The sequence below is a fragment of the Setaria italica genome, chromosome II (assembly GCF_000263155.2).
Source record: "Setaria italica strain Yugu1 chromosome II, Setaria_italica_v2.0, whole genome shotgun sequence".
NCBI classification, from domain to species: domain Eukaryota; kingdom Viridiplantae; phylum Streptophyta; class Magnoliopsida; order Poales; family Poaceae; genus Setaria; species Setaria italica.
This window is the reverse complement of record NC_028451.1, coordinates 12,348,638-12,375,322: the sequence shown is the minus strand read 5'-3', so window position 1 is coordinate 12,375,322 and position 26,685 is coordinate 12,348,638. Positions and strand designations below refer to the sequence as shown.

The 26,685-nt window shown below is 42.2% G+C and overlaps 4 protein-coding genes across 7 annotated transcripts; 2 read left to right on the top strand and 2 right to left on the bottom strand.

Moving 5' to 3' along the window:
- The first annotated feature begins 1,224 nt into the window (after positions 1–1,224).
- On the top strand, positions 1,225–4,640 carry LOC101775328 (probable E3 ubiquitin-protein ligase XBOS34). 2 transcript variants are annotated; one of them, XM_012843904.2, is made up of 8 exons: positions 1,225–1,674; positions 1,887–1,967; positions 2,055–2,140; positions 2,240–2,310; positions 2,441–2,528; positions 2,954–3,062; positions 3,700–3,785; positions 4,043–4,640. In XM_012843904.2, the coding sequence occupies exons 4-8, from the start codon at positions 2,267–2,269 to the stop codon at positions 4,319–4,321; spliced, it is 606 nt and encodes a 201-aa protein (XP_012699358.1). In that variant the 5' UTR covers positions 1,225–1,674; positions 1,887–1,967; positions 2,055–2,140; positions 2,240–2,266; the 3' UTR covers positions 4,322–4,640. The 2 variants fall into 2 exon arrangements, with proteins under 2 accessions (XP_012699358.1, XP_012699357.1); XM_012843903.2 differs by having other exon boundaries at positions 2,055–2,125; positions 4,043–4,637.
- An 8,506-nt stretch (positions 4,641–13,146) lies between these two features.
- Positions 13,147–16,055, top strand: LOC101775051 (probable E3 ubiquitin-protein ligase XBOS34). Of its 3 annotated transcripts, none has more exons than XM_022824098.1 (7): positions 13,147–13,302; positions 13,457–13,573; positions 13,676–13,781; positions 14,086–14,161; positions 14,683–14,785; positions 15,012–15,097; positions 15,365–16,055. In XM_022824098.1, exons 4-7 carry the CDS (start codon positions 14,156–14,158, stop codon positions 15,677–15,679), a joined length of 510 nt encoding a protein of 169 aa, XP_022679833.1. In that variant the 5' UTR covers positions 13,147–13,302; positions 13,457–13,573; positions 13,676–13,781; positions 14,086–14,155; the 3' UTR covers positions 15,680–16,055. The 3 variants fall into 3 exon arrangements, with proteins under 3 accessions (XP_022679833.1, XP_012699395.1, XP_022679832.1); XM_012843941.2 differs by having other exon boundaries at positions 13,380–13,573; XM_022824097.1 differs by having other exon boundaries at positions 13,380–13,573; positions 13,676–14,161.
- Positions 16,056–17,965: 1,910 nt separating this feature from the next.
- Positions 17,966–19,605, bottom strand: LOC101770101 (CRIB domain-containing protein RIC5). The gene is made up of 4 exons (XM_022824664.1): positions 19,488–19,605; positions 19,244–19,365; positions 18,949–19,039; positions 17,966–18,661 (listed from the first exon to the last, which is right to left on the bottom strand). Exons 1-4 carry the CDS (start codon positions 19,546–19,548, stop codon positions 18,237–18,239), a joined length of 699 nt encoding a protein of 232 aa, XP_022680399.1. The 5' UTR covers positions 19,549–19,605; the 3' UTR covers positions 17,966–18,236.
- Positions 19,606–20,883: 1,278 nt separating this feature from the next.
- LOC101774655 (glycolipid transfer protein 1) lies at positions 20,884–23,118 on the bottom strand. The gene is made up of 7 exons (XM_004956031.2): positions 22,875–23,118; positions 22,254–22,379; positions 22,083–22,138; positions 21,771–21,901; positions 21,551–21,686; positions 21,200–21,331; positions 20,884–21,115 (listed from the first exon to the last, which is right to left on the bottom strand). Exons 2-7 carry the CDS (start codon positions 22,369–22,371, stop codon positions 21,080–21,082), a joined length of 609 nt encoding a protein of 202 aa, XP_004956088.1. The 5' UTR covers positions 22,372–22,379; positions 22,875–23,118; the 3' UTR covers positions 20,884–21,079.
- Positions 23,119–26,685: the final 3,567 nt, after the last annotated feature.

Below are 26,685 nucleotides of genomic sequence, written 5' to 3'. Positions count from 1 at the left end.
GCGTGATGCTGACGACGGCAACGGCGGCGGCGGATTCTTCTTCCTGCTCTTGCGGGCTGCGGTGGGCCTGAGGTCGTCGGCGTCGTCCCTCATGTGCGCGGGGGGCGCGGCTGCGGTGGCAGTCCATGCCGCGGCGTCGGGGGGGGGGGGGCGCGGCGGCGTCGGGGCAACATAAGGGGGCGGGGTGGTGGGATTCCCTTGGCGTGGGCGGGGGATTTGGGGGCATGGTGCGGGGGTTGGCTGGCTGCGTGGTGGTGGTGGTGGCGGTGTCCGTCTGGCTCTAGGCGAGGAGGGAAGGGAGGAGGTGGGGGACGCCGGGCTTGGCGTCTTGCTTGCCGCTTCTGGCGCCGGGCGGTGAACGAACCAACCCCCCGTTGGCTTGGCTTGGCTTCGAGCCTTGGGCGGAATAGTGGCTCAGGTGGTCGTGGGATCTTGGGCGGAACAGCGGCTCAGCCAACTGTTCCCGTTTCTGCGTCCGGCCAGCGGCCAACGATACGGGTAGCCACCTTTGGGCTTGATGATGAGCACGCCGTAGATGCGGAGCGGTGGCGGTGGCTGAGGGGAGGAGAGCTAGAGCGGTGGCGACGGCGTAGGGGACTAGATGTCCAAAAAAAATATTCTCTCTCCTCAAAGTGTCTTCCAGTAAAATTGGCACAAACAAAAGTGCCTTCCAGCAAATTGCTCTATTTTGCATGTCCGCTAGCAAAAAGGCAAACTGCTCTATTTTGCATGTCTGCTAGCAAAAAGGAGTCACTTTCAGTGACACGTAGAAAATTTTGCCTTTGCTTATTTGACATTTCTACATGAGACTTTAGTAGAAGCATTCGCCTTTGTTTTGCTTTTGTGGCTTGATGCGTTCCTTGATGGGTGTGTTGATGAGCAAATGTGTTATTCGTTGTTTTCATGTGGAGGTATAAAATGTACTATGCTTAACTAATTAACCGAACAGAAACTGATTTTTGGCCCTTTTAGTTTTTTTTGGCAGCAAATTCAGTGGGCATTTTGCCAAAACCAAAATTCTTGATAACCGATTTGAAATTAACCGAATCCCTACCCCTAGGTCACACGAGAGCAGCAAAAAATGCATTGCTTCATCATCATGCCAAATAGAGAGCGAGAGTTGGGAGATGAGATTGAGTAAAGAAGGGACGGCGTTTCCTTGTGCTGGGACGATGGTACAATGAGGTCGCGACACGTGGCGGGAGGGAGGGGAACAGGCAGAAAGCCACTCCTCTCACTTTCTTGCGTTCTTCTCCACCCCATCCTAAACCCTCCTGGCCTCCTCTCCAATTCGCCAAATCTCCAACCCCGCGACGCCGGGATCTGCAGATCTCTCTTCTCTCCCTCCAGTTCCTCACCTCTTTCTTGAGCCGGGATGGGCTCAGAGTCGTTCAAGGAGCTCACGGAGCTGGATCAGCAGCTGCACAAGGAGGTGTTCTACGGCGGAATCGAGCGCATTCGGGCCCTCCGGGCGCAGGGCGCGGACCTCGAGGTAATTAATCCACTCTAAAAAGTTACTGCATTTACTAACTTTCGACTGCTGCTTGATCGAAATCAGTCGACCGACATGCTCGGGATGACCCCCCCTGATGAAGGCCATCTTGCGGCCTCGATTGCTCGGAGCGGCCAAGGTTCTGCTTCAGTTGGGAGCAAACGTGAATGCGTACCTGCACGGTATGTATGAATACTCCGCCGCTTGCCCATTGTGCCTTCTTACGTTTTCCTCCTTGGATCCACAAAAGGGCTATCTTTCTGTTACAAAATCACTCCAACCCTCTGGTTGGTAGAAATGTGGACACCCGTTGTGATCCTGACAAATTACTGACAATCTTTTCCTCACAAACGCCTATTTGAGCGGCTAACATTTCCCTTTTTCCCAATGGCAGTATCACCTGGAGGAACTGCATTGCACCATGCTGTCGACCGTAATCATGAAAAGGTTGTCAATCTGCTTCTCTCACATGGAGGTACTTACATGACACCTTGCTTCATTCCTTGTGTATCATGATACTTCTGTGTCAGGACATCTTAATTTCTGGCATATTTTCTTGCAGCTGATCCTTGTACACAATGATGACGGCAATACTCCACTTGAAATGGCGAGACAAATGGCCATGTGAATCTCGTACGGGCCATAGATGTACCATTTTTTTCAGTTATCGTCCAATTTTTTGCTGCTACAGTACACATCGACTTATTCATGTTGATTGTTTACTATTTGGTCTTCGATTATTCTTAGGGACGGGTTTCTCTTTTTCAAGGATGGATGAGGGAGAAGTATGCTCCTTGTTATTTCATGAAAAGAATGATGTAAAATTCTCCCCTTTACATGATTTTATATAGTTTATGTTTGGATGCATATATCATGGAGTACATATATGTGCTTTCCTTACTCTCTATCCTTTTTCCCGAGCTCAAGCCTTATTTTGTTTTCTCACAGTTGGGCAGTGGTTTTACCCTATGAACTGCAGAATCCTACCAGGCCCAGGCCCCTCAAGTTACTGTTAGCTATATACCTTGTATCACAGGTAATAACAGGAACACTAGTTCTGCTTTGTCTTGCTTCTATACAGCTAATGTAAATAGTTGGCGATTTGTTGGTGATGAATTGCACTTTTCAAAAGATTTCGAATTTGTGTATAATACATGCTCATAGCATTCTTTTTCCTCCTGGAGGAGACTGCACTGGTACCACCTGTACTTCTGATCTCTCTCTTTTTTTTTGCATCTCTCCATACTTTGTCATTAAGGAAGTGAAAATTGGCCTATGTTGGTTTTAATTTCTTGCACATGACCTAAAAATAAACTTAGGTAGTAAATATAATTTCAGAAGAGCTAGATAAGGTCGCTGCCTTGTCGCTTTTTGAAGTAGTCCATTGCTTTTCTTAGCAGTAGAAGTGAACACTGCACTCCGGTGTACTAATTATAACTTTTTGCTCAATTTCTTAAACAGAACATGCCGGCTTGTAAATCACGCGCTGTAATTGAACTATGGCAATCTCAAATTGAGAAAAATCTTGATGAGGAAGACCCTTGCATAACCATTTTTGACAAAGAAACAGGTGTCTACCATTTTTAGCTTTCAGTTTGCAGATTTTGCCACTGTGAAAAGATTATATAGTTCTTAATGGTTGTTTATGTTTTTGGCCACTTGCTTTACCGATATGATTTCCATTTTGTGCAGATTTTACATCATGTTATTCTCTGGTGTCAGATATAAGTTTGCTAAAAATGTATTAGTACATCATTGTGTTTTGGAAGCTTCTATGTTGCCAACTTTATTCTTCCACTCCACTGCCACGTAGGCAAGGTAAAAAATGCTGTCTTATTTAGTGGTTTTGAGTTGAGTAGTTACCCGCGTTGATGTCCCAATCCAACCAGGCGAGTCGAGCTGTTTCTCTTTCCTTTTTTTTTCTTTTCCCGCCTATGGCCTCCCAGTGCTGTAGTTTTGTATTTTTCCTGCTATATCATTCAAAAAAAAATGCTGTCTTATTTGGTACTTCAGCTGGAGTGATTGTTTTATCTTTTACCATACAAGAGATAAAAACTAACTTTTATTGCACCCATGCATGCATTGGACATATATGCTTGATAATTCCTTTTCTTTTTGAGTTAGGTTGCAATATTATACTGAGGAGTGAGTGAGGATAGTTACTGCATGGTTATTCCTTTCTAATTTTATTGAAATGTCCTGCACAGAATATCGATACGAGATTTTATCAGCTGATGAAGGTGACAAAGAGAAACTTCAACAGTTTTATGATGCATGTGACGGCATAACACAGGTAGCTTCCTTAAATGGTTTCTGTACTCATCAGTTTAATCGTGATATATCCTTGTTACTATCAGGATGATATATTTTCATCGCTTGTTTAACATAGTTCACTTAAACTAGGGCTTGACCTTGAACAAATATTTGCTTCTATGTTACATCAATAACTATGTGAGGTTCAGTGTTTTTGGTAATGTGAAGCTGCGGGATTTGCAAATTTTTAACTCCTCGCAGATAAAATGATATAATTGTACATAACATTCGTTTTAGGCTGTCAAGACGGATCCAACTCCGATACTAGATTCATCACCTACAAGTTCATCTTTGGCACCTTCAGAACTGTTAGCACCCAGCGTGGATGATGTCGAGTTAGCAATGGCCATCAACGCTTCCATTCAATCAGTTATAGCAGAGGGAGTGCCCAATGTTCAGCCAACCGCGTCAACTGCCAACATGAATGACAGGGGGACCCTGCTAGCAACTCTATGGAAGATGGCACCCACCAGATGCACCTGGACCTTCGTTAATAAGCAGACAAGCTCAGGTTGATACCCCAAGCAGCAGTACATACAACAGAAGAAGGGGCGTTCCTGGAACAGGTTGTAACCAATGTTCATCGCGCCCAGACTTAGAACTCTGCCAAAGCTGGAGAATGCGTTGCTAACGCGAGCAGCAGGGGTAATGGTAACACTCCCTCACGCACATGTGTCATATGTTTGGATGCCCCTGTAGAAGGGGCGTGTGTGCCCTGCGGTCACATGGCATTCTGCATGTAAAACTCAGAGGTGCGGAAGCACTTGATGGGAACGCCATGACCTTTGGCTCAACCGGCGGTGCGTGTTTATATAGATGAGACAAAATCCTCTCACGTGGATTTACATCAAATATCTGCAAGATAGGTGTAGCCGGCTAGGATATCTTCTAGTTACAACAAACCAAACTGATTACAACAACAACTACTAACAGATATCCCAGACGATCTCAACTTCCCTGACACGTTACATATTGAATGACATGTTACATTGATTATCTAATAGCCCCCCTCAATCATAACCGAGTGAGGTTAAGATTGTGCTTGAATCCTTCCAACTGTCGCACCGCCATGCTTTTGTAAATCCATCAGCTATTTGATCTCTTGAAGGCACAAAATCAATTTCAAGTAAATTACCTATGACACTTTCTCTTAATCAACCTCAATGTGTTTAGTCCTAGCATGAAATACTGAATTTGCAGAGAGATACTTAGCTCCAATGTTATCACACCACAATTTTGCAGCTGGAGGACTCGAGATACCTATCTCTTTCAACAATGTCTGAATCCACATGATTTCTGCAATAGCATTAGCAATTGCCTTGTACTCTGCCTTTGTGCTTGATCTAGAAACTGCTTGTTTCCAAGCACTCAAGGAAACTAAGTTTGTACCCAAGAAAATAGCAAAACCACCAGTAGACCTTCTGTCATCTGGCGACCCTGCCCAATCTGCATATGAGAAACCATTGATCAACATGGAGCTAGACTTGCTGATTTTTAACCCAGTCTTCATGCTATGTTTCATGTATCTCAAAATCCTTTTAACCGCAGCCCAATGCACCATAGTAGGAGCATGTAAGAATTGACACACTTTGTTGATAGAGAATGCTATATCAGGTCTTGTGAGAGTTAAGTACTGAAGAACACCAACTATACTTCTATATTGTGTGGAATCATTGACACCTAAAGGAGTTCCTTCAAAGGCTAAAAGCTTCTCACTAGTTGAAAGCGGGGTATTTATAGGTCTACAATCTGGCATGTTCACTCTTTTCAAAAGATCCAAAGCATATTTATCTTGGGAGAGAATAATACCATCACGCACCTTGTTTACTTCAATACCCAAGAAGAAATGTAGATCTCCCAAATCTTTTAGCGCAAAGTCTTGCTTTAAGTTGTGCAACAGACCTGATGTATCTTTCTGAGTAGAGCTTGCAACAATTATATCATCCACATATATCAATACAAAAATAGCTATCCCTCCTTTATTAAAATAGAACAAGGATGTATCTGCCTTAGAAGCACTGAAACTGAGATCAAGTAACTTGGAGCTGAGTCTTGCATACCACAGTCGAGGGGCTTGTTTCAAGCCATATAGTGCTTTGCCAAGCTTACACACATAATTGGGCTTGGTTTTATCTTCATATCCAGGAGTGTCTCATGTAGACCTCCTCCTCTAGAATGGCATGTAAAAAAGTATTTTGTACATCTAACTACCTCAAACTCCAACCTCTTGAAATTGCAATAGAGAGAATAGTTCTAATTGTAGCCATCTTTACCATTGGATTGGATGTATCCTCATAATCAACACCATACCTTTGCTTGAAACCCTTCACAACTAGGCGAGCTCTATATCTATCTAGACTCCCATCAACCTTACGCTTGATTTTATAAACCCATTTGCAATCAATAACATTTCGACCCTTTAAAGGTGGGACCAGTCACCATGTCTTGTTTTTCATTAATGCATCATACTCTATATTCATAGCATCCCTCCAATCTTTATTACCCAAGGCTTTATCTATGTGTTGTGGTTCACCACTTGAAGTAAAACAACTGTAGCAAATTGAGCCATCAGTATATACCATGGTCTTGCGAATGCCATCCTGTAGTCGAGTGTGAGCTTGAGGTGGCACCGAAGGAGCTAGTTCAGAAGCTAGAGTACCTGATGGAGGAGCATCTCCAAAAGATCTCGCAACTAGATTCGCAGAAGATCCCACGAGCGGATTCGGTGAAGATCCCAAAGGGGATGTTGTTGGGGAAGACTACGCCTGCTCCAACGTGTTTCCCCCCTCAAACCGAAGCCGGGCGTGTGACGGGAGAGGAGACAGCACTGACAGTCATTGTCGGCAAGTCGGGCACCAGGCGACGCGTGTTGTCGCATGGTTGAGGGGGCACCGCGCGATTGCTTGGAGGGACCAGCGTGTCGTGTGCCGCACACGGCGTGTCAGTATGCGAGTGGCCCGAGCAGGATTGGGCGGGAATTTCTGCCACAGCTACTCTGACAGCTGGATTCGCTGCTAATCCTAAGGGAGAATCAACTTCAGTTGAAGAGCCATGCTTGCTAGGGACTGCCTGTTCCTGCATATTTGCTGTGTCTACACAAATTTCATCAATGTTATGCAAATTAGACATATGATCAGCCATGAATTCATTTGTTGGAGGTATGCCCTAGAGGCAATCATAGAGATGATGATATTCCATTTGTATCCATGATTTGTATATTGTGTTCATTGAATATCCATTAAAGGCTACTTGAATTGATTTGCAATTATGTGAATTGTATGTGAAACTCTTTACTTGTATGGTTATTCTAAAGTTGTCCCTAGTCGGAGTTCATGTGAGGACACACATGAATATTAGACTAGCACATGTATTAGTTGATGACTATGTTTCACAAGTCATGGACATGGAGATGTTGAACTAATAATGTGGACACATGTGGAGACATGTGCTAGGACTGACCCAACACAAGAAGTAGTTCTCTCTTTAAACAACATATACGCTTTGTCCTTAGACCTGAGATTGTCGCATGTATTCTAGATGTGGATCGACCTACTTAGGGGCTATCAAACGCTACGCCGTAACAGGGTAGTTATAAAGGTAGCTTTCGGGTTTGTCAAGAAGCATGCTATGAGACATGGTCAATCAAGATGGGATTTGCCCCTCTCTGATTGAGAGTGATATCTCTGGGCCCCTCGAGTGATCGGATCCGAAAATGCATGGCCATGCTACATACGGTTAAGAGTTAACCTACAAAGGGATTCCGAATCACAGGATCGAGAAAGAGCGGTCGGCTTGAAGCTAGACCAAATATCGTGAGGCAAAGGGAATAGCATGTATATTATGTTGTGATGGTTCGTCTGATATGATCTTCGTGTGCGTATAGGAGTTGGCACGTCTTGCTAGAGGCCGCTACCGACTATTGGGCCGAGTAGGAGTACTCGGGCCATGTCTATACGTATCCGAACCCATAGGGTCACACACTTAAGAGGTTGGAAGCCCAATTCGGATCTGATCCGAGTTGGATTAGGTTTAGAAGTACTAATGGGCCTCGGACCCAGAGGCCCGTTAGGAACCTCTATAAATAGAGGGGTGGGGGCGCCCTAGGGTTTACACCTTTTTGGCGAAACACACCTGCCGCGCCTCCCACGCCCTCGCCTGTTGCAACTCGCGGATCTAGCAGTCCGGCTTGCGACACTTCCTCCCTGCACGTGTGGATACCTTGGAGGTGTTGCGCCTGCAGCACTTGGACGAGCCGCCGACGAGCCACGACGAGCCGCCGCCGAGCCACGACGAGCCGACGACGAGCCGCGGCATGAGGGAGATCTTGCTGCATGTGGAAAAGCTGCTGAGGAGCTGCTGGACGTTGACGTGATCGACTACGTACGACTACGTTGATCGACTACGTACGACTATGTTGATCGCCTTCACTGCATCGACGCAAATCTACATCTTCCGCACCAGTAGTGTGTCGAGTGGTAATCCTGTGATCCTTATACGGCAGCTCTTCCTGGTTTTACGTGGTAGAAATTTTGATTTGCGCTAGTGTAGCCTACCTCGTATCCCAACATCATTCCCAGTAAAAGAGCTCCTTAGCAAGGGTGGAAGGAGAAGAATTTCTTATATGAGTTTAGGACCGGCATTTAATTGGAGATTTGAGAAGGGAAAAACATTCTCATCAAAGACAACATCACGAGAGATGTAGACCGGCCCTGTGAAACATCAAGTCATTTGAAGCCTTTGCACAAATTACTATAACCAAGGAACGTGCATTGTTTGGAATGAAACTCAAGTTTTGTTTTGTTATAAGGACGGAGATTTGGCTGACATGCGCACCCAAAGGTCCTGAGAGATGAGTAGTCAGGTTTTGTTTTGAAGAGGATTTCTAATGGAGTCAAGTAATTGAGGACACGACTAGGTGTACGATTAATTAGGTAGGTTGCTGTGAGGAACGCCTCATCCCAGTATTTCAAGGGCATATGTGCATGAGCAAGAAGAGAAAAGCCTACCTCAACAATGTCCCTATGTTTGCGCTCGGCAGCCCCATTCTGTTGGTGCGCATGGGGCAAGATACAAGATGAGATATCCCAACTTTTGCAAAGAAAGAGCTTAGTTTCTCATATTCACCTCCCCAATCAGTTTGGATAGCAAGAATCTTTCGATCAAAGAGACATTCAACAAGAGCTTGGAAATCATGGAATTTTTGAAAAACTTCAGATTTGAACTGGAGGAGGTAAACCCATGTAAACTTGCTGAAATCATCCACAAAACTAACATAATATTTAAACCTTCCAGCCGAATTGGGGGCAGGCCCCACACATCAGAAAAAACAAGCTCTAATGGCGAGTTTGATGACTTTTTGCTTGTTGACAAGCATCACACATTGAATCTTTATTGGACTCAAAATAATGAAGAAGATTATGACTCCTAATGACTCTCTCAACTATGGGGACAGCAGGGTGCCCAAGACGACTATGCCATCAATCAAACGAAGGTTTATTGACTCCAAAAACTTGTGTTATGGCTGGTGCGGGTGGAATTGGATAGAGCCTTCTCCAACATGGTCCTCTAAGAAGAATGCTCCTCATGTCCCGATCCTTTATACAAAAGAAGTTTGGATGAAATTCTAAGAAAACATTATTATCTGATGCGAGACAATGAACGGAGACTAGATTTTTCTTAGTAGATGGAACATGTAAGACATTATTTAGATTGAGATCACGATTGGGAGTATGAATAATGGATTGACCAGTATGTCTAATATGCATACCAGCACTGCTTGAGGTGTGTATTTGTTCCGTACCATTGTGTTTCTCATGGACGGCCAGCTTCTCTAGATCGCCCGCAATGTGGTAAGTGGTGCTGATTTCGGTGTACCAAGTTGTGTTGATATTGTAGGAGCTTGTATCTACAGCCACATGCCTTTCTTCAGGCATGTAGTCTTCCTTGAACCGATGACAGCACTTGTCAGCGGTATGATCAACCTTGAGGCACACCTGGCAAGTTGGCCGCGAGTTGCTACTGCTAGGGTTGCCATGGTATACATTATTACTGCGACCAGTGCCACGGCTAGAGTTGGATCCTTGACGTGGAGCGTTGTTGTTGAAGTTGTTGTAGTTCTCGCCGTTGCCGCACCCATTGACGCCATTGCCATGGCCATGGCTGTTGCCGCCATGACCACAGTTGTTGTTTCCACCGGGGCCACCCCGATTTGCCAGATTGACAGATGAGCCGGAGTTGCCTCCATGGATCAGTTCCATGCGCGTCTCAAATCTCTGACGGGCACTGGCTCCACCCTTTCAACAAGGATAAAGACAATGGGATCAAAGTCGTGGTTGAGGCCGGTGATTATGTACTCCACAAGCTCTTCATCTTCAAGCGGTCTCCCGGCGGAAGCCATCTCATCGCTAAGAGTCCTCAACTTCCCAACATACTCCACAATAGTTTGATTCCCCCTTTGGGCTGTTGCGAGAGCAAGGCGCGTGTTGACTGCACGCGCCCTAGTCTGCGATGAGAACATTGTCTCAATTGCAAACCACGCTTGCGCCGCGGTCTCCTTCGTGGCTACTTGAGCCATCACCTCCCTTCAAAGAGAGGAGAGGATAAAGCTTAGGACCGTTGGTCCGTGGCGTACCACTCTTCATACACCGGATTGGAGACTTGCACTGGCTTGTCATTGATCTTCCCCTCGATCTCCTTGGCGGGGGCAAACATGGCACCAATGAGGTGCCTGACGAGGTGTGATCCTCTGGCAGCTACAAGGACCTGCGCCTTCCACATGGCATGGTCTCTGAAAGCTTCACCGAGATGGCCATGCCGACCAAGGGGTTGACAAGAGCGGAGGAGGAGGAAGCCATGGTGGGATTGGATTGAATCTAGATGGTGTTTGTGGCTCTGATTACCATGTAAAACTCAGAGGTGCGGAAGCACTTGGATGGGAATGCCGTGACCTTTGGCTCGACCAGCGGTGCATGTTTATATAGATGAGGAAAATCCCCTCATGTGGATTTACATAAATATCTGCAAGGTAGTTGTAGCTGGCTAGGATATCTTCTAGTTACAACAAACCAAATTGATTACAACAACAACTACTAACAGATATCCCAGCCGATCTCAACTTCCATGACATGTTACATTGATTATCTAACACTGCATGCCCTGCTTGAAGGATAGAACATCCAAGAATGGGGCATGCCCTGTTTGCCGTGCCACGATCAACCAGGTTCTCCGCCATGTGTATGTTTGCAATTGATGGTTTTTGCTCTAAGTGTTGATGGGAATATGTCCATCAAAAAAATTATGACTTCTATGTATATATGTGCTGCCATGTGTATGTACATGTTTTAAGAGTTAAGACAATATGTTATGATTATTGCAGCTACTGAACTTGATTCAAAATACTTTTGTTGCTCTCTGCTGAAATTCTCAGTTGAGCATGTGTGTAGAGTTCTTCTCAGATGATGCTGATGTGAACAGGTTATGCTTTTGTCATCATCAATTTTTGTTACTACTTAAGGATTTAAAAAATTAATCTCAGCAAAAATTATTTTTTTCCTGTCTCAGTTCTTTTGCCAGACTAATGCTGACAGCTTTACATGAGCAAACTTTTTTTAGTTCAAGAACATTTACATGTCTCCAGGATTAAAGAAGCAAGGGCACAATTGAAACTGCTATTAGGAATCATTGCCATAAAAGATTCAGTATCAATGGCAAATTACACACGGTTACAATAATTCAGTTGCAATAAATATATGGTAGATGGTTTTTAGAGCAGATTGTCAAAAATCTGTCTGTATTAATCTAATACTACAAAAGATGTTCTAAGAAAAATCTATTTATTATATCACAGATGGTTTTCATAAGAGAACCGTGTAACATGTATAGTCAACACGTACACATTTTCTTTGAAAATTGTTTTCGACTGTCTTGATGTAAGAACCATATAAAATGTATGTATTCATCATTGACAGCTTTTCTTTAAGAATCATCCATAAAAACATCTCTTTTCTGTAAAATCATTGGTATGTATATGGCCATGGCATAGGTTATTGAGAAATTTGTCTATATTGTAGCCATTGCAGATACTTTTCAAAAACGTGTTTGTAATTCAACATACACATTTTTTATAATTTAATTGATTTTTGTATTAGATTTGTTGGAGGGATATATCATATCATTCAGATTTATAAAATATTTTTCAAACTTGCCAATCTTATTAAAAAATGGAATCCGCACCGTTATGATATTTTCATTGGTGAAGTCCAAAGAAGATGTCTCAAAGTTCTTTTTGCCCTAGTGATTATAAAATATATTAAAAATAAAACAAAGTTCAAACAAGCATAAAATAAAGGCACAAAAGTTGAAAAATAGAAGTTCGAAAGAAAAGGTTACTAATAAACTCTCTAGCCACTCCTCAATTGCTAGCTAGTGGCATTCTTGCTCTATGAATAACCATGGCAAGAAGTCTTTTGAAACTCTCCTTGCATCAGGCAATACTTGGTTAGTGTGCTCAAATATGAAGTTATTTCTTGCTGTCCATATACTCCAAGTCACTATTATAATAATCTCCATGAAAAATAGATATTGCTAGCTGTCTATCAGCTTTCTAGGATTTCAAAGGGATTGTTACGATCATGGCTTTGGATGTTAAAGAGTGCCCAACTTGCGCAAAGTTGCAGTGCAAGACATGTTCTAGTGATTCTTCCGTTTGATTTGTACGTGGTACACAGTGGTAGGATTGGATTTCCATCTTTTTCCTCTTCAGTAGTTTCCTAATTCCAAAAAGGGTACAAAAAAATTACAATTTTATTTGAGGTGCGGATGGATATGATACCTCTGTCCACTATATTTAATTGCTAAACTCAACTCACTTATCAATATGAACACTTGTCAGTGCTAATATTGTCATAATAATTGCTGATTTGTATTATCTTCATTTTTGAAATATATGATGTTAATTAATTGGCTTGTCCTAAATATCCTAAAGTAAGAAGAGAGAAATAAAATATGCTAATTATCACTAATCATTGTACTAATGATCATAATTAGCAAGGTGGATGACTCCATCCACTATTTCTTAGTGGACTGGCTCTGCCTAGCATCTAGCGGGATATTTTTGATACGAAACATCTTATCTGTCCTATTCCACCTACTAAAGACGAACCGCGATCTCCCTGCCATCCTCGTCCAATCAACCAAACACACCTAATAAATTGTTTCAGTGGCAAATCTGCAAAACTAAAAGCAAGAGTTGGCAAAGTGCAAGTGCTGGAACGGTGGGGCCGTAGAAAAGGCCAATAAGAAGGAGACGCCTGGCAGGCACAGTGCAGGGAGGGGCAGCCGAACAGGCAGAACGGGACTGCAGCCGCGTTTGTTCTTTCTCCTTCCCCAAAACCCTCTCCTCTCCAAAGAGAATTCACCAAATCTAGTAATCTACAACCCTATCAGAGATCCATCGATTGTTTTGCTCAAGTCTCCGCGTCAAGGCATCATCATCACCCGTGAGTGATCGTCGGGTTTCTTTGGCAGGTTTCTCAGAATTTGTTCTTGGTTGTACTTAATTCCTTACTTCTTTCAGAAATGCTTCATCCGTGCGTTGATTGTTCTCCTCCCCTGCCTCCGCCTCCATTCCCTTGACCTTTCTGGTGATTCCAGATGGGTGCCTGCAAAAGCAAGCAACTGTTGCCGCTGGATCGGCAGCTGCACAACGAGGTGCCTTACGGCAGCGTCGATCGAATTCGAGCCCTCCGAGCGCAGGGCGCAGACCTCGAGGTAATTAACGATCACAGAAATTTAGCTCTAGCTCTCGTTAATTTGCTTGGAAATTGGTTGATCAGTAATGTGCTTATGTTGGGTTAAATGTTTGCTTCTCAGTCGACTGACTCACTCGGGAAGACCCCCCTGATGAAGGCGAGCATGTGGCGTGGAATGGCCCTGTTGCTTATTGAATTGGGGGCTGATGTCAATGCTTACCGACGGGGTATGTAGGAATTCTCTTCCCATGTCTTCTATTCCTCCAATGATGCACGAAAGGTGATTTGCACAAATTCATTGGACCGATAGGACGCAGTTACTTCTATCTTTTGTTGTGATTTTCACAAATGCTCCCTCACATCTATCATTCCTGCTCTTGTTAGAAAGGTAGCGTTTTTGCAATTTGTGATCCTTCCAAACACTGACAAGGCTATGTGTGCGTGATAGATTCGTGCCTAAATAAATGCTTATTAATTGAGGTTACTATTTTGTTATAATGTCCATGATTGCCTCCCATCTCCAAATGGCAGGATCACGTGCGACCACATTGCATCATGCTGCCATTTCTGGTGCTGACGGCTGTCGAATTACTTATCATACATGGAGGTATATGATAATGCACAATACATGATATCTTTGATTTCCTTCATTCCATGCATCATGTACTTCTGTGTAAATACCCCTTTTGCTGTATTCTTGCAGCCAATCTTTATATAAGAAATGAGTATATCATGATAGCTGTGGAATCATGATAGCAACACATTGTCAATCCTGGCTGTGGAGTCATGATAGCAACACATTGTAGATACATACACGGTAAGGAGGTGCAGCCAGGATTGACAAAAAAGGGAAACCATTGACAAATGGCTGGGGTGCATCTGAATTCTCTCTTTTTTTAGTACCACAATTGAAAGTTATGCCACCTTCTGTTGTTGCAGTGCAAGAATATAGAAACAATTTCAATAGAGCTAAGGTCATCACCTTTGGTTTTCAATGTAGTGCTTTGTTTTCCTCAGTGGTTGTAGTGATCTACTTCCTTTGTTGCAATGTATATTTTGTTCAATTTGATGGCTGTCTGATACTAGAATCGTATCTTTGTGAAATTTCTTTTTCACGTGGATAAGCAGGATCCTAAACCACATGCTGTAATTCAACTATGGAAATCTCAAATTGAGGAAGGAAATCTTAATGAGCAAGACCCTTCCGTAATCATTTTTGACAAAGACACAGGTACATTTTTTTTTATTTTTCAAGTTACAGGTTTTGCAACTTCTAGATGGTTGTATATTTGTTAATTCTTGTTTCTGTTGTTGGCTACTTTCTTTGTTGATATGATTTCCGTCTTGTAGAAAGACATCTTGATAATTCCTTTTATTTTTTAGTTATTGCAGTTTATGCTAGGGACAGTGACTGCATAGTGATTCCTTTTAAAATTTTGTTGAGATGTTCTGTGCAGAAAGTCGATACGAGATCTTATCAGCTGATGAAGGTGACAAACAGATGCTTCATCGGTTTTATGATGCATTTCGTGGCACAGCCGAGGTAACTTCCTGTAGTGTTTTCCATGCTCGTTAGTTTTACCATTTTATATCCTTATCATCTGAGTGCTATTTCTTCATCTTCTTTAACTGAATTCAGTCTAACTGGGGCCTGTGCTTAAACAATTTAATTTGCTTCTACAAATAGATGTGTAATTATAGTAATAACAATGTAAGGTCTAGTGTTTGGACTAATTTGAATTAATTTGCTGAATTTGCAAATTTTAAACTCCTTGCTGATAACATGATATAGTTTTCACTTTCTGTTCAGGTTTCCAACAGGGTTCCAGTACAACCAACAGAGCCACCAATACCAAGTTCACTACCTGCAAATTCATCTTTGGCACCCAGGTATGCTGGGTTAGCAAGGGCCATCAATGCATTAGTGCAATCAGCTAAAGCAGAGGGAGTTCCCAATGCGTCAACTGCAAACACAGATGGCTGGCGAAGCCTTCAAAGGAACTCTCTCAATAGATACAGCAGACAGGATGCTACTGCACCTTCGATAATAAGTGGCCATGCTCAAGTCGATGCCGCAAGAAACAGTAGATTCAATGGAAGGGGCGTGCCAGTGAACAAGTTATAACCAAAAGAATCCAGACGCAAGCTCTGCTGAACCTGTGAAAAGCAAAGCTAAAAATGTGAACAGCAGTGGTAATCCATGGCGCAGATGTGTTATATGTTTGGATGCCCCGGTCGAAGGTGCCTGTGTCCCGTGCGGCCACATGGCTTTCTGCATGCCCTGCTTGAAGGATATAAAATCCAAGAATGGGGCGTGCCCTATTTGCTGTGCCACAATCAACCAGATTATCCGCCTCTATCTTGTTTGAGGAGTAGGCTTGGAAAATTGGCAATTCATATAGCTTTCCTATAAGTTTCAGATGGCGATGTCTCTATCTTGAAATTTTTGATTGCACAGTTCATACTGCAATGAGATGGTCTGATGGGAATTGCTTGAGCAAGGAGCCCCCTACTATAGGGCAGTTGCCATGTGCACCTATCTGTTTTAAGACTATTTTGCGTGACACGGCACTTGACACATTATGCATTTATGCTATTTGCTAGTCGTTGAAACTCTCATCTGTACTGCACATCTGTGTGATGCTTTTTCAAGGTTGAGCTGATGCTCGTCATAATATGAGCCAAAAATTATATTTTTGTCATCAGTGGTTGAGGCTGCTGCCTGCTGGACCGGAAGCATAGAAGGTGGCTATTACTCTCTTCAGTCTTTAGCTTTGCTAAATAGTGATACCATTTTGCTCCAATTACACAAACATGTTCATTACATTTCAAGGTTATGACCGATTATCAATAAAACAATAGGATTATAATTGATTATCCAAGCACATGGTATTTGCACTAAAAGGAGCTGACCCGATTTGATTTCTGATGAGGGTGGCTTTGACAGTCGGTAAATTGGGGTACACTGTAGGTGCTTGGTGATTTATCTACTTAAGAAAATATTATGAAAAAATAATATGGAACTTGATACGGGTTTGTTATTATTTGCCACTGCAACCAATTTTTTGCCAACAGGCATATTCACTTTGCCCAACATCCTGATCAAATATGTCATTAGGGACAATTAGTTATAAACTAATTAGTTTAAAATAAACTATTAGTTTGTCCTAAATGTCATATATTTAAAAAGGAGGAAGTATGAATTATAGATGATAGCTCTGATTGGCAAATCCATTTCCCACTCTATTTTTGTGTATGATTGCCATATGGAAAGAGCCTATTTTTACTTCCAACTATCTAGAGTCCTCCAATTCAAATATTAGATACACATCACTGAAACTAGACATCCGTTTGGTTTGTAAGCAACCAAAATTATTGGTTTGACAGAAGTTTTGATAATTTTTTTTTCCAAACATGTAGGTCAACAAATAAAATATATCATGATATGAAAAAAATTGTCCATAAACCAAATTGACCGCACTCTAAATTTCTAAATTTTAAAGTATAAATAAGTTTCCTACTATTTTCGTTGGATGGTCATTTGGGCAATGAGGAGTGTGTTGCTCAATATGGTAATTAGAGCCATGCTCTACTCCTGCACGCGTGCTCTATACCTCCCTATTGTTTTCTTTATCTCCATTCAAACTAAACACAAATTGTACTTCTTGGATAACAAGTAATTTTTTCACAAGAATTTAGACCATTTAAAACTGTGAAGTTCATGTTAATCTCTTGTTTATGAAATGTCTTTTGGAATGTACTATAACATAGGAATGTTTCTTTGCTGAATTTCTCATTTCTAAGCGTCCAGATAGTTCGATGTAAATTGGTATAGAACTATAATAGTCGTGTCAGCAAATTCATTGCCAACACTACTCTTGTATAACAAAGTTTAGGCATTGTAAAAATTTTGCCCGAAACATAAAGTGGACCAAGCCTAAGTACTCTAGCTTTCGAAGTATTATTAAATTGCCTACTATTTCCATTGATAGTCGTTTTGCCGACTTGATAGGTACCTCTTGCTCAATATGGTTTGAGTCTTGCTCTAGTCTTGATGGTAGTGTGAAAAACTTAGTGTAAAGGCATATCCAACAGTTTAAAGGCATGCCAATTTCCTTGCGAGTAGCATAGTTACATGGGTGATATTTTCAATGGCGCGCAAGTTCGTTTTCGCTCTCTTTTCTTCAAAACAACACGAGTCGATCTATTGATGTGTTCCATCCATAATTTTGAAGGGCATTCTTGTGTGTTGGCCTGTGTTAGGGAGTCTTTTGTTGTCAATCTCCTCTCGTTCTTAATGAAATGCTTGCTAAGTCAATTGCATAACAAAAACGAACTCATACGCGAGAGTATACATAGCGCACACAGTACACTTTTATATATGAATCTTGAACAAGATATATAACAGGTTAGAGAAAAGTGGATCAATATTGTTACAGAAAGAAATAGAGAAAAGAATTGGCATTTGTGCGTGCACACCCACACCCACCCCCGGGAACGCTACTAGATGAACGTGTGATCATCAAACCTTTGGACGACGCCTCAAATCCTCAATGCATGTGCCCTTCGAGTACCATACATCCATCGATCGCCGCCTGATCATCCCTACTAATCGAGCTCAGAGTACTCTCTGCAGCAATGCTTCATTCGGTTGCCCCAAAACGACGCCAAAAGTTTGGATCCTAGTCGTCGGCCACGGGGGGTAGGGGCGCCGCCGCCCCCTCCTCCGGCGCGGCCGCGGCGGCGCCGTCCTTTGCCACCGCCGCCGCGCCGCCGGTTCCCTCGGAGCTGCCCTTGCTTTTCCGGCGGTTGGACTTCTTGGGCACGGCGGGAAGGTCCTGGCAGGTGGCGGCGCCGCCGTCCTCGGGCTTGTCCTTGTCCTTCTTGCGGTTCTTGCGGGGGCCCTTCTTGCCCTTGTCCTTCTTCTTCTCGTCGGCGCCCTCGGCGCCCGTGACGTCCATGGAGGAGGTGGCGGAGCCCCGGGAGCGGTGCCGTCTCGACCGGCGCGTGCCGGGGGACGGTGGGGAGTCGCCCCCGCCGACGTCGCCCGCCTCGCTTTTCGTGTCCCTGAAGGACGTTTCTCCAATGCCTCCATCCATGACTATCTCTGTCATCAGACACAAAAGGAGATTTCAGTCTGCGTGTTTGTGTTTGTGTTTGTGCACAAAATCAAACCATTTATAATCTTTTGGTGCATAGCTGCATATTGTGTTCTTCTTTTGGCACATAATTTCTTATGATCATCATTTTAATCATATGGTTCCTTCAAATTTCAAACCAAAGCAAGCTTTCTTTTTCTGCTAAAACATATTTTTCTCCTTTTTGTATGTTTCTTGAACAAGACTCGTTTTCGTAGAAGTGGATGATCAAATTACTCGAGGCGTGGAAACAAACCTTGAGAAGCCCAGGGATTTGCAGCAGCTGTGCCCCCACTCTCGCTCCTAAAAGACGACGAATCCAGTGGTGCCGAATGGTAATCCTTCATCTGTCAAATCCAACATTTTTGTCATGCCACAATATCCACTATTATGATTGAATATCTAATTGAGTAGACATAAATATAAAATTGAATATCTAGTCCATATTTTTTACATTGTTTGAATCAAGTAGACATAAAGCTAAGATTGTCTGTAGATCTCAAACATGTTATGTGCTCTCAGCCAATGTCAGATAAACGCTGCTGGCTTACCCAGCTAGGTGCTCCTCCAGCATTGTTGTTGTTATTTGTGGCGCCAGGACCATCCCAACCGATATGTGCCACATGTTTTACATCCGTTGGGAATCCGATTTGCATCTCAGGCTCTTTACCATCTGGTTGTGGCAATTCAGTATGAAAAAATTTTGATGATGTCAATGCCAATGTTCTACCTAGTCCCTGGTATGAAAAGTCAGTTTTTTAAGGTATATTGAATGAACAACATGATTGTCCATACCCATCATGTTTGAAATGTAGCGGAACGGCTTCAGGATCCCCTTCTTCATCTTTGTGCTCATGTTTTATTCCTAAGCTTTGCGTATGTATGTGGGTTCACGCACTCTTCTTGAATTTGCAAATTGCTGATGGGATCAATCCACAAAAAGTTACAGTAAAACAATACGATTGGAAAAAAGAACGAAAGGCCTACATTCATATTAGGATGTTGAAAATATGCTGAACAGAATGCCACATTGGAATGCTTACTCTGTTGGGAACCTTAAACTCTGTTAACAAGATTGACCAAATGTTGGCAATTCTTGTTAACTGGTTCTCAACCTTCTTCAATGGGCCAGTGCCATCTCTCCCCTCTCAATCTCTTTCTTTGTAAAGGCTAGCTCAATATTGTCTAGCCTCGGGCATTGCCACAATATGATTCAGAAACTTACACTGACCGCAGCGGATGGCCCCTTGCGGTCAATGCTACTTCGAGGAAGAGAAGAGGAGATCTATCTTATGCCTAATTTTTTGGAGGGTCAAGAACCCTTTGAGCTTCCTCCTAATATTATTCAACCATGCGTGAGTTCAGGAAGAGGCTACCTGTCCTTTTTGTGGCTATTTAAGGAGAAGACAGTTATGGGAAACTGGATGGAGGATGCAGAGGAGTTTATCTAAAGATAGTCATTTGGGCAAAGATGTCAGTGGAAACGATATGTTGTTGTTTACACCTTGAGTTCACAAGATTTTTGCATTTCAACTTTTGTGCACATGTCCCACCTGTCTTAATGGTCAAGTTTATATGCAAATTTTTGAGGGAGATCACTCCATCTTGCTTTTTTTTTTCAAACGAACACTCCATCTTGATTTTGTTTCAACAAGTACAACCGAGGAGAGGACGTGCCTACCTAGTTGAAGGTAATAATTGATTGTTCTTGAAAGTGATCTTGTTGCAGTTGCAATTACCCCTAAATTTTACTGGAAACTTCAAACCCATTTGACTTGTTCTATAAAATTTGCAGCTAAATTTTATAAATTTGAGGTGTGAAATAATATATTATGTGGTCCAGAGTGAAATAAACTTGAACTTGGCCCATTTTTTCATCTTAATTTTTAGTTGAGTTGAAAGCCACCTCAAAACCAAGCCGGAGGTTGTGAATTCCAAACTCAAGAGGTTAATTTCCCCACCACGCATTAAGTTGAGGGCTCAAGGGAAAATGTGATTATCGCAGATTAAGAACCTTATGGTCATAATGTAGTTATCCCAGATGTAATAATCTTTTATCCATTTAGGATAGCATATAAAGCATCGAACAATTTCTATAAATACCCGTCATGGCTAAACATGCCTAACGATTCAGAAGATGCAAATTAAATCTCATCCATAAAAAATTGACAATCAGACAGAAGTTATCCTGTGCTCATGATATTTAATCGAATTAATCAGAATACTGAGGTGAACAAATGTTTATGGAAGACAACAAGGATATAATAAATGTTACATTTACATGCAGCAGAGACTCATGAACCACAATACAAATTGAACAACAAAATGATGCTTGTTTCTGTAAGCTTGGCACAGAGCATGCTGAATGACAAACAAAGTGTACTGCATCAAGATGCCTTAAGATCGTCCATGCCCACACTGGCCTGCAAGTAGACAGGTGTATCAGTCACCTTCAGAAACTGTTGGGTTGGTCGCACCAAAAGTACAGTAATTTGGACTGAACTTACTAGAAACTTGTGGTTTTCTGCCAGCAAAGGGGAGAATGTGGAGCAGAACTTCTCAATGTCTTCATTGATGTTGCCCGAACCGCTGATGACCTCCATGAACTTCTTCCTGTCTGGTGCAAGCTTTATGGCAACCTGAAATTAACGAGCATTAGTATGTACACGTACATGTAAATGTTAAAGCATTTCAAGCAGTACAGTGAAGTGTCTGTTTGAAGCTGATGGCACAACCAGTAGCCGATCACTGAAGATTTTCATGCTTTATTTTTTGCTAGTAAACTTAAATCACATTTTAGTCGCCAGTGATTACTGGAGAGTTGACAGATTATCTGGAGCTTAGATAAGGTATAGTACCGAAAAGCTCGAACTCGCCAGCCAGCCATGCCATTTCTTCAGTGTTTTGCTATACGCGTCACTGCAAACTTGTGACATTTGCCAATCTGGGTGCTGTACCAAATTATGGAACAGCGCAACCAAAAAGTCCATGGCTCTGACGAACAAATGCACAACACGGTTAACAAATACTGATAAATGCTGATAAAACACTGAAATATGCAAAATTTTGATGCTTTACCTTGTCAGCCATAGAAGACCGTTGGTACAACTGCTAGAACTTTTTGCAGTCTTTGCGCTAACTTCTACTTTCACCATACTGTGCAGCTGCTCATACTTTGTAGGATCAGATGCATATTTTGTCTCCAGCCTCTGCACATGGACAGCAAGAATGTGTGGTCATAAACTGCAGTAGGAACCAGATATAAATCAAAGGCAGCAGAATTTTTATTGACCATTTTGTCAAAGTGAAATTTCTTTGGCATGGCTGAGGTGTCTTATCATATCAATCAGATGCATAGGAAACCTACGATGTGGAACGGATTTCCCTTACCGTGATATTGCCTCCTATGTCAGTCTTGACAATAGACATGGCTGACCCAAATTTCTCTGCAATGATCCATGAATCAGAATCCCGTTGCTGTAACCACATCAAAAGTACTGCTTGTTGGGGGAGTTTTCCCCTAAATGCATTGCGGGACTGCAAAACATCTCTCCTTTTTACCTAGCACAGGAAGGATGTGCTTGCATACTTGAAGAAACGGCTTGGTCAGGATCACGCCACTCTCTGACTTGACATGCTTCATCCCCTCAAGGGAGGGAGTGAACACAGTCCCCTCCATCTGTATTTCTGCATGACGCTAGGATCAATCAGCAACTGACGCAGCAAACCAACGGGGAACACATTAGGGCTACAGAAATTAAGAAAAAAATAACTAAGAACAGGCATTGCACGTCAATCACCTTGGTCAAAAGCAACACGACACGATGATCACTTCATTGGAGTTGCTAAACGATCAGGGATTCACACTTTTTTTTTTCTTTTTGAAAGGAATCAGGCATTCACACTAGTACATAAAAGTCAGACCACACCTATTGTCCTGCGTCGAACCCAATCCCGTCACAAGAAAACTACTGGGAGTCTGAAAAAACAAGATTCCGATCCTATTTCCTTAAGCAACCAGCAGGTTTCTTACTACTTTGCTCCTAATGCACTAACTATGAAAAAAAACCAAACCAACAATTTCTCAAAACAGTTTGCACCGCTAATCGAGGGCCTAATTTCCTTGATAGAAACAATTAGCAAATATACAGGACGGAATCCAAATTCACAAAGTGCGCTCACCTATTCAGGACGGAGAAAATTGATGGCAGAACAGAATGGGGGAAGCTTGGGTGCAGAAGAAGAGAAGTCCTGGGAAATCGAGGAGACGCGTGCCTGGATGGCGGAAGTGGGGGAGTCGTGGGATCCGATAAACTGGGCTTCATGGTGGTTTATTTATAGCAAGGGACGGCCCTCATCTGTTTCGTCGTTTGCACCATGGACGTGGGCAGCAGAGTTGCCTGCCACCTATTGCAGGAGCGCCCGATACTGATCGAGATTGTCGTGGTACTGCCTCAAGGCCCTGACCCGAAGACAATTCAGTAGTCTTCCGACCATTGTCTTTCAAGAGATATATAGAGATCGGAAACATGAAAGTTACATGAGTAGATTTGCCTTGAAATATATTTTTATTGTATATGGGTTCTCGATAGAAAAACAAGGAAGGTGTCAAAACTGCCATAGTGTTGTCTAAATCTCTTTGTTTTGCAAAAAAAAAAAGTTAGCATGTCCTCCAATTTGCTACGATACCACAAAACGTATTTTAGTTTGTGAACATATTATCATGTAAAGTCTTATGCAGTTCTATTTAGCATTGAAGCACTAAACATTACACCACACACACCACTCATGAATGTGTCTTTTTGGGTTAAAACCCAAACCTCCAACATCTACTCTATGCTGTGAAAGCAATTTCCATGGTCGTCACTGAAAAAATAACGTGTCCAGAGCATACTAGTAACAAATAATTGGACAACGTTCTGATGAAGTTTTTGAAACTTCAACTGCCAATATAGTTAAAAACATAAATTGTTTATGTGTAGACTTCTCTTGAAAATTACTTTCATATATCACAAATTCATTTTATTTATATATCGATGGTCAAAGTAAAAAAAGCCGATCAACAAAATATTAAATGCTTTAGTTTTTTTTCTATTGGAGGTAGCATATATAGTCACTGAAAAGAGAAGAAGGAGCAGGTTAAACCGGAGGATTAAAGGTCCGTCCAGCCTCGAAAGGCAGAGATGGGACCTCTTAAAAAAACATGCATGATGATCATCTCCTTCATAATCTTCATCGGAATTAATAATCACATCAGTACTTTGGAATTTCCTTTCTGCAAAAAGGAGATCATCAGATCAACAGCATCATTGTTCATCATCAACCCCTCCCAGATTCTCTTCGAGCTGACCCTACAGGCTCAGAAGTAAGCAAAACATGTAACATAATCTAAACATCAACATGATCTGACACTCCTCCTGTACTAGACATGGCGAGCACTCGTTGCATGTGACGTGCTTAGACGTGATGGGCAGTGAGAGCATGATCTCTTTTCATGTGCTTCGCCAATCACCAGGCGCAGGAGGGCTGCGAATGATGGTCAATAGGTGATGGCGAAGTAGTGGTTGCCCAAATGAGGCACCTGCCGATCTAGACCTACACCGACAGTGTGCAGTACAATCATTATGGAAGGGATTGGCTTAATTTGTCTCGTTGCTAATATATATTCATGCAGTGATTGTAGAAAAACAATGCATAATCATGTGTACATGTAGGCGGTAGGCCAGTGCCATCTTAAAATTAAACCTCCAAAATTTCTCGATATTTTTTTTGATGACTATTGCGAATAGCCCAGCTAATTGGATTGGGTTTTTTTTTTGAAGTTGTTGAGATTAGTTATTAATAGGCTGATTCATCAAATGGTTTGGTTTGGTTTGGATTCCTCCTAAGAGGAATTGGAAGTGGTTTAGAATGGGTTGCATATTCACAAAATAATTTAAGAATCCGATTCTTGATGTGAGCCCACATATAAGTCCAACTTTTTCGCATGAAGTTGCTCATTATTAAACTAAATCATCTTCAACAAATTTCAATCAATTTCGCTAAAATTTTAAAGTGTGAATACGAGGTTTTAATTCTACGGTCCTGCTCTTGACGCGGGACCCACATGTATATTTAGTCATACTATTTTACACAAAGTAGTGGGCAGTCAAATTGAGTCATCCCTAACAAATTTTGATGAATTTCGCTATTAAGGTGTGAACGTGGAGTTTTAATTGTAGAGTCCGGCTCTTAATGCGGGGTCCAAATGTATGTTTAGCTATACTATTTAGCACAAAGTAGCGGGTAGTCAAACTCTGTCATCTCCAACAAATTTCGATCAATTTCGCTAAAATTTTAAGGTGTGAACACGATATTTTAATTTTAGAGTCCAGCTCTTGACGTAGAACCCACATGTCGAAACCATGGATTTTTATAGCAAATCTATGGGTTCTATCAACTAGTGGAGTGGATTGGCTTGGGTTTAAATAATATAAATATGGGGTGAGTTGGGTTGAAAAAATAAATTAACTTGATGTGGATTGGTGTAGTAGGGTGGATTGGCTTGGGTTTAGATAATACAAATATGGGTGAGTTAATAAAAACTTGATGTGGATGGGTGTAGGTTAGAGTTAGATTACAATCCAATTAGCAGGCTAATTGCAAATGACTAAATAAGAGTAGCACGGAATGGCTTAATTGGATTTGAAAACAAACGGGGCCTAAATGTTGCCACTTTTCCGCCGAAATAAACTAGCCCAAATCTTTCCATGAAACTCCCGATGCTCAAATTGGAAAAGGTGGATACTTTTGAGTTGAATTTTATTCGAGTGAAAAAGGGACAATTCTCATTCAAAATCTCAGTTTGTTTTGAGCTCAAAAGTTGATTTGACTAGGCTCAGATGTTTTTCGTTGAAAATTTTGTTTATGACTCGAGGTTTTGTTGTTGAAAATTCCATTTTATTTGAATGAGTTGTTAAATTGATGTTGTGGGCTGGAACTGTTTTATGTGAGTTCTAAAGTGACATGATAAGCTTACGCTGAGATGACAATTCAAAGTTCATTCGTTGGACGTCAACAAATCGCCACAAATCGAATGTTGAGTAGTGGATCCGCTTCCCGTGGTTAGCCCCAAGACGAGTGACATGTATAGAGACGATGCCAAAGAAGATGACGTGGAAAGGGAAGGGAAAACGATTTTTGTTCATGCCAAACAGTTTCGATGGCCATTATACAATGGCACTTACTTCCTGGCAAGATCCAAAATGAGGTCTTGTTTAGTTGCTCAATTTTGGGCAACCAAAATTACTGTAGTGCAACTGTAGCATTTCGTTTATATTTGTGAATTATTGTCCAAATATTGACTAATTAGGCTCAAAAGATTCGTCTCGCAAAGTACAACAAAACTATACAATTAATTTTTGATTTCATCTACATTCAGTACTTTATACATGTACGTAAGTTTGATGTGATGAGGAATCTTCTTTTTGCGTAGAGCTAAAGTTGAAATTTTAGGAGAAACTAAACAGGGACTGAGTGGTATCCTTCGGGTTGGTTAGCAACGGGTTTACGAGTACCGAGGAATGGCGAACTACTCGTTGTCGGATGGAGCTTCAGGTCGGCCGGCAAAATCTTCATCTTTTCCTACAAAAGCCTGCCATTATGATATAACAATATGAATATCCACCGAAACATGAGCGAGAGAGAGAGCCTAGGCAAGGAGCGCTCGTGGTATCCTCTGCATTTTTTCCTTTGTTTGTTCGTCCACACCACATTGCCGGTCGGTCCCTCTACTATTGTTTTCGATTTCCAAAATCCGATTTCGTGGTTGGGTGCGTGGAATCAGGGCTGCTGGTCTGGTCCGTCCTTTGTACCCTCCTGCCCAGTGCCCCAGTGCCCCCTGCCCCTCACCGAACTTCCAGGCTTGTCCTGCTGGGAATCCAAGGCGCTTGCCTCTTGCTGTGGCTTGCTGCTCCCTCTCATTTCTTTCTCTTTTTTTTTCTCCTTCTTTTAA

Excerpts from the sequence above, each read along its gene's own strand:
- LOC101775328 (XM_012843904.2), top strand. The coding sequence starts at position 2,267 with ATGAGGGAGAAGTATGCTCCTTGTTATTTCATGAAAAGAATGAT. Across the intron at positions 2,311-2,440 it reads TATTTCATGAAAAGAATGAT|TTGGGCAGTGGTTTTACCCT; the intron begins GTAAAATTCTCC and ends GTTTTCTCACAG. Across the intron at positions 3,063-3,699 it reads CATTTTTGACAAAGAAACAG|AATATCGATACGAGATTTTA; the intron begins GTGTCTACCATT and ends TGTCCTGCACAG.
- LOC101775051 (XM_022824098.1), top strand. Across the intron at positions 14,786-15,011 it reads CATTTTTGACAAAGACACAG|AAAGTCGATACGAGATCTTA; the intron begins GTACATTTTTTT and ends TGTTCTGTGCAG. Across the intron at positions 15,098-15,364 it reads CATTTCGTGGCACAGCCGAG|GTTTCCAACAGGGTTCCAGT; the intron begins GTAACTTCCTGT and ends CTTTCTGTTCAG.
- LOC101770101 (XM_022824664.1), bottom strand. The coding sequence starts at position 19,548 with ATGAGCACAAAGATGAAGAAGGGGATCCTGAAGCCGTTCCGCTACATT. Across the intron at positions 19,366-19,487 it reads CTACATTTCAAACATGATGG|ATGGTAAAGAGCCTGAGATG; the intron begins GTATGGACAATC and ends TGCCACAACCAG. Across the intron at positions 18,662-18,948 it reads AAATCCCTGGGCTTCTCAAG|AGATAGTCATGGATGGAGGC; the intron begins GTTTGTTTCCAC and ends GTCTGATGACAG.
- LOC101774655 (XM_004956031.2), bottom strand. The coding sequence starts at position 22,371 with ATGGAGGGGACTGTGTTCACTCCCTCCCTTGAGGGGATGAAGCATGTC. Across the intron at positions 22,139-22,253 it reads GCACATCCTTCCTGTGCTAG|AGAAATTTGGGTCAGCCATG; the intron begins GTAAAAAGGAGA and ends GGATCATTGCAG. Across the intron at positions 21,902-22,082 it reads ACATAGGAGGCAATATCACG|AGGCTGGAGACAAAATATGC; the intron begins GTAAGGGAAATC and ends GTCCATGTGCAG.